Source organism: Oncorhynchus masou, chromosome 32 (assembly GCF_036934945.1).
Source record: "Oncorhynchus masou masou isolate Uvic2021 chromosome 32, UVic_Omas_1.1, whole genome shotgun sequence".
Taxonomy (NCBI): Eukaryota; Metazoa; Chordata; class Actinopteri; order Salmoniformes; family Salmonidae; genus Oncorhynchus; species Oncorhynchus masou.
The window spans coordinates 57,185,668-57,206,078 of record NC_088243.1 but is presented as its reverse complement, the minus strand read 5'-3'; the positions used below and the strand labels follow the sequence as shown (position 1 = coordinate 57,206,078).

Here is a 20,411-nt window from a genome sequence, read left to right as displayed (position 1 = left end):
GAATGAATGTGTAACCGTCATTCACTCTGACAGGATGAATGTGTAACCATCCTTCACTCTGACAGGATGAATGTGTAACCATCCTTCACTCTGACAGGATGAATGTGTAACCGTCCTTCACTCTGGCAGAATGAATGTGTAACCATCCTTCACTCTGACAGAATGAATGTGTAACCGTCCTTCACTCTGGCAGAATGAATGTGTAACCGTCCTTCAGTCTGACAGAATGAATGTGTAACCATCCTTCACTCTGACAGAATTAATGTGTAAACCATCCTTCACTCTGACAGGATGAATGTGTAACCATCCTTCACTCTGACAGGATGAATGTGTAACCATCCTTCACTCTGACAGGATGAATGTGTAACCATCCATCACTCTGACAGGTTGAATGTGTAACCGTACATCACTCTGACAGAATGAATGTGTAACCATCCTTCACTCTGACAGGATGAATGTGTAACCATCCTTCACTCTGACAGGATGAATGTGTAACCATCCATCACTCTGACAGGTTGAATGTGTAACCATCCATCACTCTGACAGAATGAATGTGTAACCATCCTTCACTCTGACAGGATGAATGTGTAACCGTCCTTCAGTCTGACAGGATGAATGTGTAACCATCCTTCACTCTGACAGGATGAATGTGTAACCATCCATCACTCTGACAGGTTGAATGTGTAACCGTACATCACTCTGACAGAATGAATGTGTAACCGTACATCACTCTGACAGAATGAATGTGTAACCATCCTTCACTCTGACAGGATGAATGTGTAACCATCCTTCACTCTGACAGAATGAATGTGTAACCGTCCTTCACTCTGACAGGATGAATGTGTAACCGTCCTTCACTCTGGCAAAATGAATGTGTAACCATCCTTCACTCTGACAGAATGAATGTGTAACCGTCCTTCACTCTGGCAGAATGAATGTGTAACCGTCCTTCAGTCTGACAGAATGAATGTGTAACCATCCTTCACTCTGACAGAATGAATGTGTAACCGTCCTTCACTCTGGCAGAATGAATGTGTAACCGTCATTCACTCTGACAGGATGAATGTGTAACCATCCTTCACTCTGACAGGATGAATGTGTAACCATCCTTCACTCTGACAGGATGAATGTGTAACCGTCCTTCACTCTGGCAGAATGAATGTGTAACCATCCTTCACTCTGACAGAATGAATGTGTAACCGTCCTTCACTCTGGCAGAATGAATGTGTAACCGTCCTTCAGTCTGACAGAATGAATGTGTAACCATCCTTCACTCTGACAGGATGAATGTGTAACCATCCATCACTCTGACAGAATGAATGTGTAACCATCCTTCACTCTGACAGAATTAATGTGTAAACCATCCATCACTCTGACAGGATGAATGTGTAACCATCCTTCACTCTGACAGGATGAATGTGTAACCATCCTTCACTCTGACAGGATGAATGTGTAACCGTCCTTCACTCTGACAGGATGAATGTGTAACCATCCTTCACTCTGACAGGATGAATGTGTAACCATCCTTCACTCTGACAGGATGAATGTGTAACCATCCTTCACTCTGACAGGATGAATGTGTAACCATCCTTCACTCTGACATGATGAATGTGTAACCATCATCATCACACACACTATCTCTCTCTCTCACCCTCTCACTCGATCACTCACCCACTCTCACACTCACTCACCAGCTTGTGTTCCTATAGCAACAGAAAGGGAAATATAACTCAGCTGCTTCTGTGCAGTCTGATGGTCCTCTGTGTGGTCAAGGAGAAGCCAACCAGGAAAATAAAAAATTTGTTGAGCCAACATTGTGCTGACGTTATTTCCCCCAACCTTATCAAACAGTCATGTTGAATCGATGTGGCTTTAAAATAAAGTATGTTTTATTAAAATGATTTCCCTGCTTCCCTGCTAACCCTGGTGTGTGTCTCTGTCTCTGTGTGTTCAGTCTGCAGTGATGGGGACCTGCATAGCCTAGCATCCAGACTGAAGGACTGGTTTGGAGTTCTCCACCTCGATGCCAACCGAGACCTCAAAACCTCTGCCAACTCTGATTCAGCGGCAGGACGTGAGTCACACCATTATCTGTGTGTGTATTATTTTGTTGTTTTGAAATGGCATTGCCATTTGAAATTCCATTGCTCTTTTCAATTCTCGTGAGGACTGTAGAGGATGAGGACAGTGCTCCTCTGTGCTCAACTAAAGTCAGCATGCCTCTACACTCAAATTTCAACAAACTCACCCTCAGTCTTCAAGCACTTTACTCAAGTTTCAGACTGAAAAGGCCTCAGACAAGCACCCCCTCCAATACAAACATGAGACACTACGAGGCACCACAACACACACTCACTCACACACACATACAAACGTCCACGCTATCACAAACCCTCCACACTCACACGCTTCTCCCCCCCCCACACACATACACGCACACACACACCACCCACTAACATCCCTCTCTCCCGTCCCCAAGGTTTTGACACCAGTATCCTGCCCATCTGTAAGGACTCTCTGGGTTGGATGTTCAACAAGCTGGACATGAACTATGACCTCCTGCTGGACCAATCAGAGCTCAGTGCCATCTACCTGGATAAGTATGAGCTGTGTATGAAGCCCCTGTTCAACTCCTGCGACTCCTTCAAGGACGGGAAACTGTCCAACAACGAGTGGTGCTACTGCTTCCAGAAACCTGACGGTGAGAGAGATGGAGGGAAGGATGGAGTTAGGGATGGAGAAGGGAGGAAGTGTTTTAGAGAGTAAAGGTGAAGACGGACAACAACAAAAAAGAAAGAGAGTGGTGTTTGTTGGTGATGGAAAAACAAAGTTTTGCACATTTGAACCTGTTCTGTGTGTGTGTGTGTGTGTGTGTGTGTGTGTGTGTGTGTGTTTTCTGCTCCAGGTCTGCCCTGCCAGAATGAGATGAACAGGATTCAGACTCAGGGTCGACGGAAGAGTCTCATAGGTCAGTTTGCTGAAGTGACAGCTGGCAAACAATTGTTTTCCATGGGCCGTTGGTCATTGTGCACCGTATATTTAAATTCCGATACATATTTTGGCACAATACATTACCCAGCTGAGACAAACAATAGCACACACAGACACAAACACCCACGCCCCTAACTCCTTCAAACCCTCAGCCAAGTGGTCATCAATAATCATGCATAATAATGTTATAACTCACGAAAAAACACAGTTTGACAAATGGCCTTTGACTGGCTCACATGAATGAAAAAGGAGGGTAATGGGTTTTTGTGTGTGTGTGTGTGTGTGTGTGTGTGTGTGGTGTGTGTGTGAACTGTGATGTCCACGTGCGCACGTGAGTGCTGTTATTGAAAGTGACTTTTAAAGCAGGATGTATGGCTTGTTGTCTCATCTTAGGCACAAATAATTGGTTGTTTGCCTCCGCCTATGTACACACAATAACTTACAAAACCATGGCAATGAGCACATTGAGTTTTAGTACATTTTGATTTTAGTACAGTGTCTTTACTATCATTAAATTGAAGACTTACAGTTTTTATCAAAGATTCTCTGTAATTAGTATTACGCGATCAACTGATTAATCATGTAACTGTAATTAACTAGGAAGTCGGGGCACCAAGGAAAAATATTCAGATTACAAAGTTATCATTTCCTTAAATAACTTTTCAGATATTTTAACTGATCAATTAGTCTTTAAATTAATGAATTATTTACTTTACCTCACGTTAGTCTCATTCCAAACGTTGTAAATTGTTGGTTATCTGCACAAACCCAGTCTTCACTATGAGTCATCCATACATCAATTGTCTTAAATCATTTATTTATTACTAACTAAGTAATTCACAGAAATGCATAAACAAACAGTAAATATGGTTACAAGAAATTATAGAAGAATGTGCCCTAGTGGGCTAAACCGGCATGGCGGCTTGTTAGACAAAAGGGGAAGTGGGGGTCGACGAAGAACTCACTACAGAGTGATAATTATAACAATTGAAATGCTAATCCTTTGCACATGAACGCTCACTCATTCGGGAACAATTGCAATCAATATATATATTTATGCTCAGTGTGTCGTCTTGATCGCTGGTGAAATATTTATTTCTGTTGGATAGTTTCGTCCTCTCTCTCTGTCTCTCTCTCTCTCTCTCCTTCTTGGTTAGAGGGGATAGTTCAGAGTGACATTAATTCATTTGTTATTGAATGGATGTTTCGGCGGTTGTCGTTCTTCGTGTTCAATGATACCGAATTCCTAGCTGCAGACTAGTAATTAATATCAAAGACTTGTTCTTATTCTGTCGGCATCGATAGTCTAAGAGTTTAACCACGTGGTATGGATAAAAGATTCAGCAATGGTCTACAACCTTTGTCCTCTCCTAATGGAGAAAATCATGGCCTGGTGATAATTTCTCAAAGTTGGGTTTTATTCAGAATTGCAGAAAAGGGGCTGTCCTAGGATGCCTGGCCCTAACTGGGCTCAGGGGCGGTCCTCTGATTTAGTTCAAATCAAAAGGGAAATGTATTTTCCTTCATTAAACAATCCAAAATCATATTGCACAATTTTACAAACAGTATAATACTCACTCATTCATCTTATACAATAATTAGATGTAAACCTCATATCTGAGGCGATTATATAAACAGCGTTATGGTAATGTTGCCACATTGTCTCCCATGAGCATCCTCAAGTTGTAACAAGCGGACCAGTTCATAGCTGGATTCTTCACCGATCTTTTATACTTTCTCCGGAACATGAAATTTGTTCGTACCTCAAGTTCTGTGAGGTGGAAGAAATTCCTTTGTTCTCTATGAAAATTTAATCTCTCTATACTGTGTGTCCATGAGGAGATCCTCAGGAATTTACGACGTCTCTCTGACCACAGCAGCCTAGTTGAAGGAGGAAAGGGGGAGGCAGGGAGAGGGGGATGGGGCTTGCTATACCCAAAGAGGGCAACGTCATGACAACAGGATTGTTTAGAAATTTTTATCCATCTCATCTCTGCCAATCCCGTAGCATAGCCAGACGTTTGTTGGTAGGAGGGCCGAAATTGAAGCTCTCAAATCATAATTGAATTATCATTAAAAACATAGGCTACCTTACTCTTACTACTGCACTACTCGATCGCACACAAAACATTTAACACCTGATTTCGTAGACCAAGCAGTCATTTATTAACAATGTAAATCATGGCTTTTGTATTTCACAAGGGACTCACAGCCTACTGTTGTGTCTTTGCTATGCCGGATTAAGTGATATGACATGCTATTCTATAAAATAATTTCTCTGTAATTAATATTACCTGATTGAACTAATCATGTAAATGTAATTAACTAGAAGGTTGGGGCACCACGAAAGAATGTTTATAGAGCTGTTATCTTCCAAATAAACTCTGGAAATCTTTTACATCAATAGTGGTCGATTCTTAATCAGTCTCAATCAGTCTCATCTGAAGTCGTAGAATTCTTGGTTATCTTCACGATCCCTGGCTAACAAGTTGAATCAGCAATACAATTTAATTATTAATAATTTATTTACTAAATACCTAAACAATCACACAGAATTACACATACACAGGATGGGTCATACGTTGATTACTAATTATGTCATAAAAGAAAACGTCCCTAGCGGACGGAACAGATATAACAGCTGGTTACACAAAGAAAGGGGACTGGATTTTGAATGAAAGCGCTGGAAGACTGGGGATCAAAGGAACTTGGTCTCTGATCGGACCTTGTAAAGCTATGCTATCATAAATACAGAATCTTATGCATTCTAAATAACCGCCCATTTGGAAAAGGAAAATGCAAGGAATATTTACTCTGAGCTGTGCTTCAATAGTTTGGTCGTAGATGGAAGGCCATGTTGCCCAACAGAGATCTTCCTGTCCTCTGGAGAATATCTGGTAGAAAGGATGTGTTGTAGTAAAGCCGTGTGTTTGGTAGAAGAGATACGTTGTCCGTCCTTTTCTTGGCCCACGTTTACAGCTGCTGCTGCTCACTCAACAGCCAGGAGGTATCACTTCTTTAGTGAATAAGAGTTCAAAGTTCATACCAAGTAGCCATACTTTAAGCTCACACTGAAGTTGGCTTAGTTCTGTAGTTTCATCTTTTCACAAATAGTTTCATATTTAAACATTTAGATTGCACAACAAATCTATGTGAATCTGATAACTAGAATGTGTAGACTTTCCAAGATACAGTTTATGTCATACAATTATCAGTAATAATGTCTCAGATGACAACTGATCTGATATCCTATTCTATAAGTACCAACGCATATTTTCAACTGGTTGGATTTCCGAAATATGGTTCTGGTCCCCACCCCTTTAATGTAGTAGCAATGAACGGGGTTCATGGGATGACAGAAAAGACACAATATCAATTGTATAACAAAACAAGTCGTCTATCATGTAGTAACTACCTTCCTTCATGTGCAATCAGTTACATCATTACCATGTTTATCTCTCAACACCACAAGGTCGACGCAAGATATGTTTATTCTAGTGCTGTAGGTTGGCTCTTTGAATGCAGGTAATCATTCTCAAAGTCATTATTGAGATTATTGTATTACATTATTGTATTGAGATGATATGCCAATTATGGTGTCAATTTGACTAATGTTAGATTGGGAAATATTTCCGGTGTTTTTTTCCACAAGGTTTCATGTTGTTCATCTGCATAATTTAAATCAAACTTTCATTTACACGAGACAAAGTCCACCTGATCAAAAAGCTACTGCTCGAGTATCCTATGGTGCCACCGGTGCCAATAACATCTATAGTGCCACCAACTGGTCTGGTGCAGCCATCTGAGCTAGCACTGTTCCAACGACCGCAGCGAGGCCCAGCCGTATGCCGAGGCCAATCAGATCAGATTTCTTTGCATTATATAAGGCCTACACGCTCTAACACCAAACAAAGGTCATGTAAATGATAACAGTCGGCAGTGCCATATACAGGCAAGTGAAAGAAAAAGGAATAATGAACATCGGCCTACGGGTTGTGGTCAGACTCACAGCACAAGGTGACGGAGCTTGGTGTTGAACGTTATCATCATAATCTGAGGACTCGGTCAGTTCTCGTTCAAAGGATGAAGGTGACAAGTTGTTCAGGTGGCCTGTGAGCCTGGATTGTTGACCATGTAGGATAGACGTTTTACAGCGCAGCCGGTGATAGGCAGAGTGGTGAAGGCTCTAAGAAGCCTGTTCATGTTCGGAAACATCTTCGGGACAAATGTGGAGCGCCTCGATAAGAGATGGATAGGGCTAACCCTCATGTACCTTCCATTTATGCTGTTATACAGAAACAGTTACACAGAAATACCGTCATGGGTACCGGGTGGCTGTCATTTGACCAAATTAGTCTGATTGGTGCAGGCCTTCTTCATTATCCCATATGAAGTATATTCATTTCCATTCTTATTATTATATTCCTCTTTCATTTACAAATCTCATGACTTGATTATGAGACGTGGCTGTATCTAGGGATTTTTATTTAGCTGAGCCCGTTAGCTAGCTAAATTTTGGTTATCTAGCAATTGCTGTGTAGTCACCAAAATTATTTGAAAGAATGACTGAGGTTGCTACATCAACACAACTACTACAAACTAATTTAAATTACCATAAATAAATGTTAACTTGTTTTCGCTTTCCGGTGGCACTACAATTGGGCATTTGATTTGCGAACTCATCACATTAACAGCATCTTGTCAAAGTACTTCCGGACCACAGAATTTCAGAAATTTCCAAAATAAAAGTCCTCCACATAATAGTATAAAAGTATCAACAACATGTATTTATTAATTATATTAAAAATAAATGTCTAAACATTAACAATGATTCATATTTGTTCAAATTTAAGTGACATTTGCATTAAATTGTTTTTTTAAAGCATGTCATATAAATGCCCCCAGTGCGAATCACTATGTGTAATACATATTGGCTTATAGAACAAAAACTATTTTGGGTGCCGCAATAAAATTACTGTAGGGAGTTCTCAGTAAGGTCTGTAGAATATAAATATTGTCGCCTTTTACTCCAGCCATTCCATTTGTGGCCAGAATGCGAGTACATAATCATCACATGGGCGATTACTGCGCTACAGTAAACCCTCAAACCAAACAACAGTGAATTAACCTGCTTGGGATATGGGGCAGCATTTTCACGTTTGGATGAAAAGCGTGCCCAGAGTAAACTGCCTGCTACTCAGTCCCAGTTGCTAATATATACATATTATTAGTATATGTTGGATAGAAAACACTCTGACGTTTCTAAAACTGTTTGAATGATGTCTGTGAGTATAACATATCATATGGCAGGTGAAAAACTGAGAAAAATCCAACCAGGAAGTGGGAAATCTGAGGTTTGTAGTTTTTCAACTCTTGGCCTATCGAAAACACAGTGTCTATGGGGTCAAATTGCACTTCCTAAGGCTTCCACTAGATGTCAACAGTCTTTAGAACCTTGTTTGATGCTTCTACTGTGAAGAAGGGTGGAATAGGAGCTGAATGAGTCAGTGGTCTGGCAGAGTGCCATGAGCTGGTGATGCGCGTTCACATGAGAGTTAGCTTGAGTTCCATTGCATTTCTGAAGACAAATGAATTCTCCGGTTGGAACATTATTGAAGATTTTTGTTGAAAACATCCTAAAGATTGATTCTATACTTCATTTGACATGTTTCTATGGACTGTAACGGAACCTTTTGACTTTTTGTCTGCTCGTGCGTCATAAATTTGGATTACTGGGCTGAACGCACTAACAACAAGGAGGTATTTGAACCTAAAGATGAACTTTATTGAACAAACCAAACATTTATTGTGGAACTGGGATTCCTGGGAGTGCATTCTGATGAAGATCATCAAAGGTAATTGAATATTTATAATGCTATTTCTGACTTCTGTTGTCTCCAACATGGCGGTTATCTGTTTGGCTTGATTTGTCGTCTGAGCGCCGTACTCAGATCATTGCATGGTTTGCTTTTTCCGTAAAGTTTTTTTGAAATCTGACACAGCGGTTGCATTAAGGAGAAGTATATCTTTAATTCTGTGAATAACACTTGTATCTTTTATCAATGTTTATTATGAGTATTTCTGTAAATTGATGTGGCTCTCTGCAAAATCACAGGACGCGCCAATGTAAACTGAGATTTTTGGATATAAATATGCACTTTATCGAACAGAACATACATGTATTGTATAACATGATATCCTATGAAGAGCATCAAAGGTTAGTGATGAATTTTATCTATATTTCTGCTTTTTGACTCCTCTCTTTGGCTGGAAAAATGGCTGTGTGTTTTTGTGACTTGGCTCTGACATAACATAATCATATGTTGTGCTTTCGCTGTAAAGCCTTTTTGAAATCGGACACGTTGGGTAGATTTAACAAGAAGTTTATCTTTCATTTGGTGTACTGTCATGCCCTGACCTTAGAGAGCTGTTTTATTTCTCTATTTGGTTAGGTCACGGTGTGATTTTGGGTGGGCATTCTATGTTGTGTATTTCTTTATTGGCCTGATATGGTTCCCAATCAGAGACAGCTGTTTATCGTTGTCTCTGATTAGGGATCATATTTAGGCAAACATTTTCCCCACTTTCTGGTGTGGGATCTTGTCTATGTATAGTTGCCTTAGTGCACATCAGCAACTTCACATTTTGTTTGTTGTTTTGTTCAATGAGTTTCGATTTATTAAAATTATGTGGAACTCTACTCACGCTGCGCCTTGGTCCGATCCTTACGACGAACCCACCAAAATAGGACCAAGCAGCATGTACAGGAGGAGTGGACTTGGGAGGAGATTCTGGATGGAAAAGGACACAGGACGCAGGCCGGGGAGTATCGCCATACGAAGGAGGAGATAGAGGCAGCGAAAGCGGAACGGCGACATTACCAGGAGTTATACCAACGAGGCACAGGGGGGGGACACACGGGGAAATTGGCAGAGTCAGGGTTCAGACCTGAGCCAACTCCCCGTGCTTACCGTGGGGAGCGTGTGACCGGTCGGGCACCGTGTTATGCGGTGATGCGCACCATGTCTCCAGTGTGCAGTCACAGCCCGGTGCGCTATATTCCAGCTCCCCGCATTGGCCGGGCTAGAGTGGGCATCCAGCCAGGACGGATGGTGCTGGTTCAGCGCTCCTGGCCTCCAGTACGCATTCCGGACGCAGGATATCCTGCGTCGGCTTTATGCACTCTATCTCCGGTGTGTCTGCACAGCCCAGTGCGTCCTCTGCCAGCGCCCCACACTTATTGAGCTAAAGTGAGCATCCAGCCAGGACGCTCCAGACCTCCAGTGCGCCTCCACGTCCTCCAGTACGCCCTGTGCCTCCTCCCCGCATTCGCCACCTGTACCGGTTCCACGCATCAGGCCTCCAGTGCGCGTCCAAAGCTTCCGGTGACATTTCCCAGTCCAGAGCTTCCGGCGACATTTACCAGTCCAGAGCTTCCTTCGACAGTTCCCAGTCCAGAGCTTCCTGCGACAGTTCCCAGTCCAGAGCTTTCCCGGCGACAATTCCCAGTCCAGAGCTTCCGGCGATGTTTCACAGTCCGGAACCTCCAAAGACGGTCCACAGTCCGGAACCTCCAAAGACGGTCCACAGTCCGGAACCTCCAAAGACGGTCCACAGTCCGGAACCTCCAAAGACGGTCCACAGTCCGGAACCTCCAAAGACGTTCCACAGTCCAGAACCTCTAACTACGGTCCGGTTCCTCCGGCAATGATCCACAGTCCAGTTCCACAGAAGCGGATGGATCAGTGTAGGGAGCGGGGACTACGCCCCGAACTGGTGTCGCCACCGAAGGTAGATGGCCACCCGAACCCTCCCCTATAGGTTCAGGTTTGAGGCCGGGAGTCTGCACCTTTTAGTTGCCTTAGTGCACATCAGTAGCTTCACATTTTGTTTGGTTGTTTGTTGTTTTGAATTAAAATGATCTAGTCATGCTGTGCCTTGGTCCGATCCTTACGATGAACGTGACAATGTGCGAAAGTTACATATTTCAAAAAAATATTTTTGAATTTAGTGCACTGCCTTTTCAGCGGAATGTTGTCGAGGGGTGCTGCTAGCGGAACCCCTAGCCTTAAGAAGTTTTAAAGGGCAACTACACACAAAGATCTAAGTTTCTTAGATTTTTCACAGACCTCAAAAGTCAACCCCTGATGTGGTTAAAGCATTGTTGTGAACACAGAAAATGTTGTTGTTTTTCTATAAAATAAAAAAGTGTTACATAAATGGGTGAAATCCGAAACTTGGAAAAACAATGCATTTTGGGGGAAGTTGAGGTCAGGTCCAATATTGACTATGCACCAAAGAGGCACCAAATAGGGAAAGAAGTTGGGTCATTCTAGAAATGTTTTAATGATACAATATATAACATTTAGCAGATGCTTTTATCCAAAGCGACTTAGTCATGCGTGAATACATTTTTACGTATGGGTGTACGTATGGGTATGGGAATCGAACCCAATATCCTGGCATTGCAATGCTCTACCAAGATGCATGACGGGGTTAGAAATGCTTCGTGAAGCCTCAATTTAATATGACTTATAAGGCCTTTATTAAGTGCCGCTTATGTCACCCTTTATAAAGCACAGGTTTATGTTATATTTGACATAGTGGGTTATGCCACATTTGACATTCGTTGTTATGTCACACAGTTATGCCACATTTATGAACCCTTTATAAAGCATGACATATGGTTATAGATGATTTGTAACACATGAATGTAGTCTTTATGAAGGCTTTATGAAGCCTTTATAAGCTGCATGTCATTTAAAGCGGAACCTAAATGGGGTCATAATAGCATAATAATGTCTTTGGCTGTGATGTAATTGTTTTAACCCTGTTTGGACCCTAGGAAGAGTAGATGCCAGGCGAGCCTAGTAAATATAAAAAACAAAATATCAAATAACGTGGCAAATGCGCCCAAAATTATTTTCTGTACGCGGTCTCTTGTTTAATATTAGTTGTTTTTCACAGTGAGCTTTATTCGGCCATTTTACTTGTTTTTGTTAGCCAAGTTGGCTCGTGAGTTTTAGCTCGCTAGCTAAGCCTAGCCTACACAGTGATAACTACTGTTTACTGCACATGGTATCAGTGTGGAATGACACATGCCAGAACCTGTCCATTATTTTCTAATTGCATGTTTTGGCCAGTGCTTGGACTGAAATAGGTCACGGTACTCATTGTGGGTGCTGTTACTGTTTATATTTATGTGCAGGAACTCTACAATACTTTTGAGCTAATATTCTATAGGAAGTGCAGGGACTCAAGCTGAATAAAATTTCAGGTGCCGGTAAGCAGTTCCCGTGAGATACTCTGCCCAAATCAAGTACTGTGTTTAGGTAAAAAAAAAAAAAAAAAAAAGAAGAATATCCTGTTTGGAACACTGACAAGTAGAGAATAATAATAAAAAAGAACTCAACCTGATTTGGTGGGCCTGGGCCAACCAGGCCCATTCATGCATACGCCTCTCTTTATCTCTGACACAGTCTCTCTCTCTCTCTCTCCCTCACTACACACTCTCCCTCCCTTCCTTCCTTTCTCTCTCTAGGGGCCTATATTCCACGCTGTTCTGAGGAGGGTTACTTTAAGTCAACCCAGTGTCATGGCAGTACTGGACAGTGTTGGTGTGTGGACAAATACGGCAACGAGATCGCCGGCTCCAGAAAACAGGGCAACCCCACCTGTGGTAAGACCCATCAGTCCACACACGCACGCACGCAAGCACACACACACACGCACGCACGCACGCACGCACGCAAGCACACACACACGCACGCACGCACACACGCACGCAAGCACACACACACGCACGCACGCACACACGCACGCAAGCACACACACACGCACGCAAGCACACACACACACGCACGCAAGCACACACACACACACACACACAACCAACACACAATCATGTACACAAGCACATATAACCAATATGTGTACTCTATGTACCAGAGCTGGCTTCAAATACTATTTTGAATCATTCCAAATACGTAATATGTGTTTGATTGAGCTTGCCTGCACCAAACTGAAGATCTCGCCGAAACTGGCACTCCAGGCAGGCTAGAGCAAATGCTCAAAGTATTCGAAAGATTTCACATAGTATGTGAACCCAACATAACTCTTCCAACACTTTTCCACACACACACACACACACACACACACACACACACACACACACACACACACACACACACACACACACACACACACACACACACACACACACCTCCAGCATTCTCTTTACAGTGTGTCCCATCTGTCTCTATGAGTGTGCTCTGTGATACAGGTGTTGCTGTGCGTGTGTTATCTAGGTCTGTGTAATCTGGGGTGCTGGAGGCAGCGAGCTCGCTGAGTCTTTCTTTAAAGATACCACTGAAGCATGCGGGGAATCTCAATGACAAGGTCTCTGTTCTGTTAGACTTTTTACGGCGCAAATGTGTCTCCCCCGAAAAAAATACTCCCCAGGCCTTTTAGAGGAACAGACGATGCCTTTGTCATGTTGTTGTTGTTTGTGGAGTGTGTTGGGCATTTGCATGTACTCCTATCTCCGAAGCGTAGTTCCATTTTACAAGGAGACTAATCTGCTGTGACAATTGCCAGACTGAACGTTGGTGTGGTAAACCCTGCTGCTAATAGAAGCTGTGTAATCACCCAGACAGACCTGAGAACGGCCTGTGAAGTCTTATCTATCTATAGCTGAATGCCTCTGGCTACCTCTGATTCGCTGCTCATGTGTTTGGGATTCAACAGTGTTCCTTTGAAAGGTTTCATGCTTTGAGATGGTGAGCTGGGATATAAAGTAGAGCTCAGGCTCACACGGACCACTGGAGGAAGAGGACGTTATTTACACTCATCGTGCATTGTGCTGTCGGAATAGTGCGTCTCGATTAAAGGAAGCTGTATGTGGATTGGTTTGTTTGTCTGCTTGTTTGTCTGTCGGTCTGTCTGTCGGGTCTGTCTGTCGGTCTGGCTGTAGGTCTGGCTGCCGGTCTGTCTGCCTTTCTCTGCCGTATCTTGTCTCTCTTTCTCTGTCTCTCAGTTTCTGACTCTCTGCCTGCCTAGCTGTCTCTCTTTGTTACCCATCTGCCTGTCTCAATATCTAACCTGTCTATCTCCCTGTCTCTGTGTAGAGGAGGATCAAGAGACCTCAGGGGATTTTGGCAGCGGGGGTGGTGTCCTTCTCCTTGACGACCAGGAGGAGGAGCCACCTCGGAGTGGGAGGAGCCGGCAGAAGCAGAGGCGGGGCCGGATCCATCCCAGAGGGGCCATCGAGGATGACGAGGACGAGGAAGATGACAAAGATGACGAGATTGGCTACGTCTGGTAGCTCTGCCCCCACCTGCTCTCCCATCAACCAACCAGGGACTCCCGTTAACTCTGCACAGACCTGAAGCCATTCCAGCGTCTCCTTCGTCCCGCCCCCTGCCCCTCAGCATCAGTCCATGTCCAACTGACTTTTCCTTCCTCTTGTTCATAACTTCATTGAAGCTTTCTCTTCATTAATCCCGTCCTACTCAACCTTCATATAATGTGTCCACCTTCTACTCTCCTTCAGATAATGGAGACCTATTCAATTCAAACAAAGACTCTTTTCTTGTGTTACCCTCTGCTTCAACTGTCCCCAAACCCTTACATTTTTGACTGACACTGATTGCTATAGCCTCGTTCTCTCTCTCTCTTGCTCTCTCATCTCCCCTTTCTCTCTCTTTATCTGCCTGTGTTTCTGGGAGTTTTGTGTCTGTCTGAGGCCATAGACACATTGATGTAAATACCTTCACAACAGGAAGGCGAGATTCTACAGTATGTTCCGTTCCCTGGCCCTTCTGTCAGAGGCTGTTCTCCTGTTTGTGTTCCACTCGCGTCCTCCCTCCTCATGTTCTAGAATACCATATTCTCGGGTTCCAGAATATTCTATAGGCTCTTTGCTTGAGAATATTGTTCTGGCTGTTATTGAATGTTCCAGGGTGTCCTAGAATCAGCAAGAGTGATTGTGTTGTTTTGCATGTTCCCCTACTACGCCCCTGCTGAAGACATGTTTGGGTAGCCAGATATGTAACCCAGAGTATACATATTTAGTTTGGTTTATTTGATGACAATGCCAACATTCGCTGCTGCAGCGCTCTCTTCTGTTGCAGTCTTATTGCCGTGCAAACCTCCTCTAATGTAGCTTTTAAAAGTTTAACACGACATTGTGAGCTGAATAGCAACCTCTATCTTCAACTTGAAAGTTTAAAACATACATATTGTTTTTCCATTAATTTGATTATTATTATTTACTTATTTTAAACAGTTTTGTACTTTGGTTCAGGTGGAGACGAGCACTTTGTCTGTGCAATTTCAGATCAGAGAAATCCTACAAGGTACCCAGACCTTTTTCAAACCTCCACAAACCAGCCTGCAGCTTTTGAGTCAGACACAAATATATTTTTCTTTCATTTTAACGGTTTGCTTTGCTTTTTTAAAAGGTTTACTAAAAGCAGCAGGAGTTTAAAAATAATGTTTTACCATAATAGTTTTGTTTGTCGTAGAGTTCGATTTCTGTAGCCATTGGTTTGTATTGTTGACATAAGAAGTGAAATATTCTAGCTATAGTATAGTTTCTATTTTAAATGAGTTCCTGCTTTTTCAGAATATTTCGGGTTGCAGTCAAGTGAGGTCAGTTATCGTAATGTATCTACCCCACGAACCCAGATGAGATAGGCGTAACCCATAAGACGGGCTTATGAACAGTTATAAGCATTACACTGATACAGTATAAGCACACACACACAATGCTTAGTGACATTTCACTTTGATAATGACAGGCCTTCGATGGTTGGACGCATATATTCACAGGTCTGAGCCGGGCACTATATGTTTCATTGGGCTTGTGATGCAGCGTAATGATACATTGCTTTTGCGTGCTTCGGCCAGTGGGAAGCGATCTTGAACAGATTTTTTATTCACGTGTGAGAGTCTGTTGTGATTGACACTTTGGTCCATATAGCACAAACAACAGCTCTACAGAATAGACGGCTGAGCTCTTCTACTCTTCAGCAACACTGATGTTTTCCAAGTGTAGTTCCAGGCAGGCACAGAGCTAATTAGAAAACAGTCTGTCATGACCAAAACCTGCTTGCTCACTTTACAAATCTCACGCTCTCGCTCTCTTTCTCTGCTACCTCTCTCACAGCCTTTTACTCCCCTCTCCCTCTCTCTCCCACTCTCACACATCTTTACTTTCTTTCTGTCACTCGCTTATTTTCCCTCTTTCTCTCGCTCCCTCTCCCCTCTCTCTCACTATCTCTCTCTGTGCTCTGTTTTTCACGCTGGTGGAATGCATGAGTGAGTTTTACAGCCGTGGCACTCCTCTCGCTCCTCTCATTCATCTAATTTCCCTTATTTTGTTTTTTTATAGTTCGGAGACGACACCCGTAGAGTAGGCCTTTCATCTCAGTCTTCTCCCAGAGGAGCCTGGGAAATCTGGGGACAGGAAGAGGAACACAGGGGATGAAAGTGATGCTTTTGGGTTCGGGGCTTTTTTTTTCTCCTTCCCTCAAATCTCTCTCCCTTTCTCTAATCCCCATCCTCCATTTTTGGTCTCTGTCCTTATTGCGCTCCCTTTTCTCCCTTCTTCAGTCCACTCCTTATCCCTTTCTCTCATGCTTATCCCTTTCTCTCATACAGTATATCTGTGTATTTACTAAAAACTGATTGGTGATTTCTCCCTCTGTCCATTAATCAATCGGTTGGTCCTTTCAGATCACAACATTAACTCATCTAGTCACAACTGATCACTGCATCACAGTGACCTCTGACCCTGATATTGATTGGTTGTTTGTTTATCACGTCAACAGCATGCATGATGACCCTTTTGTGTTTTGTCCCTGTGCATCTTCAACTCTGACGTCTCTGTGTGTATATCAGCCAGAGAGACAATAACCTCCCGCTAACACAATACACACACACACACACAGCCTGTAACATACTTGTAACGCGTGTGTATTAAGTCATCTCTTGCTGTAGCAGTGTAAGGCCTCTTCTTTTGATTCTGCAATCAACCTGCCCTTGACCTTTGCCCTCTCATGATGTCATAACTGACCCTTGCCCTGTCCTGATGCCACTGCTGTCCCTCGCTTGCCTGGCCTGCTTGTGTACATAGCTGAGTAACCCTCCCTCTGTTTGGCCCAAGTCACTCAAACGTCTACAGAAGCGGAATTACATGCAATCCCAAGGTCCTTTGCTGTTGCTGAAATGTCCTCAGATACACACACGCACATACACTCCCCTACGTATTTATTTGGACAGTGAAGCTAAAATGTTTAATTTGGCTCAATACTCGCTATTTGTATTTGACATCAAATGTTTTATATGTGGCGACAGTACAAAATGTCAGCTTTTATTTTAGGCTATTTTCATCCACATCTATTTTACTGTTTAGAAATGGAAGTATGCTATGTATATAGCCCTCCCCCCTCCCCCCATTTGAAAATGTCATAAGTATTTGGACAAATTCACTTATAGTGTATGTGATTTAGTCAAAAATGTTATATTTGGTCCCATGTTCCTAGCACTCAAGCTTGTGACACCCCAGGTTTGTAGTAAGCATTTGGTTGTGTTTCGTGTTATGTTGTGCCCAATAGAAATGAATGGTAAATAATGTATTGTGTCATTTTGGAGTTACTTTTATTGTAAATAAGAAGAGAATATGTTTCTGAACACTTCTACATTAACGTGGATGCTACCGTGATTACGTATAATCATGAATGAAGCACGAATAATGATGAGTGAGAGAGTTAGATAGGCGTAAATATCATACCCCCCCTCCAAAAAATGCTAACGTCCCCTGTTATTAGTAATGGAGGATAGCATGTGTTTGGGGGTATAATCTTTGTGCATCTCAAGCTTTCTCTTTCATCATTATTCCCGTTGAATTTGTCCAAATACTTATGACACTTTCAAATGGGGGACTATATACATAAAGTGCGTTCGTTATTAAACAGTGAAACTGATATGTATGAAAATACAGTCAAATAAAACATACTGTAATGTCGCTGCATATAACACATTTTATTTGAAATCCAAAATGATGGAATTGTCCAAATAAATATGTAGGGGAGTGTACGTGCGCGCGCACACACACACACACACACACACACACACACGATACAGTTTTACGATGCTAGTTCAAACACACACATAAATGGCCATGTTTGCAAAAGTCTTCTTTGTTAACTCTATATATTTTTTACTTTGTAAAGAGAAAAAATGACTCATGTTAAAGGGTAATATATTGCCGTGTGAAGGCTCTGTGGCTTTGTCCAGTTGCAGACTGAGGTGTGTAAATCGATTGTCCTTAATGTAGCTAGACTCCAGAAGCTCTTTCCATAGAAGCATAGTGCAGTGAGTTTTAGAGTGTCTTATTTTCCCCCTTCTGAAGTTATAATGGAATGTTGATGTTATGGGCTGAAAATACCTTTATTTTATTGTAACAGTTCCACAATGTTTGTCTGAATAAATTTAAGTCTGTCCTGTCCTGTACCTTCTATTTGTGTGCGTCTTATTTAAATGGTGTCATTTGTGCTGGCCGCACAAACATACAGTGCCTTCAGAAATTCACACCCCTTGACTTTTACCACATTTTGTTGTGTTACCGTCTGAATTTAAAATAGATTAAATTGAGATTTTGTCTCACTGGTCTACACACAATACCCCATAATATCAAAGTGGTATGTTTTTAGATATTTTTACTAACTAATTAAAAATGAAAAGCTGTAGGAATTTGCTTAACAAGTCACATAATAATTGCATGGACTCATTCTGTGTGCAATAAAACATGATTTTTGAATGACTACATTATCTCTGTACCCCCCACACATACAATTGTCTGTAATATCCCTCAGTCGAGCAGTGAATTTCAAACACAGATTCAACCACAAAGACCAGAGAGGTTTTCCAATGCCTTGCAAAGAAGGACACCTATTGGTAGATGGGTAAAAAGAAAACATGCAGAGACTGAATATCCCTTTGAACATGGTGATTAATTACACTTCGGATGTTGTATTAATACACTGAGTCACACAAAGATACAGGCGTCCTTCCTAACTCAGTTGCCAGAGAGGAAAGAAACCGCTCAGGGATTTCAACATGAAGCCAATTGTGACTTTAAAACAGTTACAAAGTTTAATGCATGTTATAAGAGAAAACTGACAGATGGATCAACAACATTGTAGTTAATCTTTAATACTAATCTCAATGACAGAGTGAAAAGAAGGAAGCCGCTGCAGAATATGCTTCCTGTTTGCAATAAGGCACTAAAGTAAAACTGTAAAAAATGTGGCAAAGAAATTAGATGTATGTCCTGAATGCAAACAATAAAAGAAACAGAATAGAGCTAGCACCGGCAAAATCCTAGAGGAAAACCTGGTTCAGTCTGCTTTCCAATAGACCCTGGGAGAGAAATTCACCTTTCAGCAGGACAATAACCTAAAACACAAGGCCAAATATACACAGTAGTTGCTTACAACATTGAATGTTTCCGAGTGACCTAGTTACATTTTTGACTTGTATTGGCTTAAAAATATATGCATGACTTGAAAATTGCTGTCTCGCAATGATCCAACATCCAGCTTGACAGAGCTTGAATAATTCAAAAAAAATTACATGTGCAAACATTGTACAATCCAGGTGTGCAAAATTCCTAGAGACTTACCCAGAAAGACTCACAGCTGTAATCTCTGTTTCTGTATTTCATTTTCAACAATTGTGGCAAACATTTCTAAAAACATGATTCACTTTGTCATTATGGCGTATTGTGTGTAGATGGTTGGGTCAGAAATCCATTGTGAATTCAGGCTGTAACACAACAACATTTGGAATAAGTCAAGGGGTATGAATACTTTCTGAAGGTGCTGTAAACACACACACACACACACACACGTACACACAGACATTCCTGCAGACATACCCAATCACAGCTGCATCGTCAAAATGAGTGTGCGTGTAGGCATGCATATGACACGTACTAACTCACTCAGTCCCTCACTCACCCGCTCACGCATACATGAGCCTCACATTTATGCATATAACAAGTCCTATAGAGGTTTCGGAGTTGTGTTATTGCATTCTACATAGCTTATTCTTCCTCCAAAGGCAAATGGACTATATTGATGTGTCTCAGTGCCATCAGTCAAAGTTAACTCCCCTCATCAGACATGCCTTTGTCTTCATCTAACACACTATATTAAATCTATTGATTTGATAATGTTCTTTTTGTACTCAATGTGATTCATGCAGCTGGAGGGAAATCAATTTCTCAGTCTCTTTCCCTCTCCATCTTGCTCCATCTCTTCTGTCCTCTACTTCCTATCATTCTATCTCTCTGAGTCTGTCATGATTGTGGCTTTGTCGTAGTGATTTCTGACTTGGTTCGGGCTGTGATCTGT

General features: G+C 42.1%; 1 protein-coding gene across 1 annotated transcript in view; it reads left to right on the top strand.

Annotated features, from left to right (window-relative positions):
* Window positions 1-18,507, top strand: part of LOC135526283 (testican-1-like) — a 284,606-nt gene extending 266,099 nt beyond the window's left edge. The window contains exons 8-12 of the mRNA XM_064954530.1: window positions 1,955-2,074; window positions 2,480-2,701; window positions 2,906-2,968; window positions 12,533-12,670; window positions 14,118-18,507. Of these exons, the coding sequence (XP_064810602.1) occupies window positions 1,955-2,074; window positions 2,480-2,701; window positions 2,906-2,968; window positions 12,533-12,670; window positions 14,118-14,314 (740 nt within the window). The 3' untranslated portion in view covers window positions 14,315-18,507. The remainder of the gene's footprint in view (window positions 1-1,954; window positions 2,075-2,479; window positions 2,702-2,905; window positions 2,969-12,532; window positions 12,671-14,117) is intronic.
* The last annotated feature ends 1,904 nt before the right edge of the window (window positions 18,508-20,411 follow it).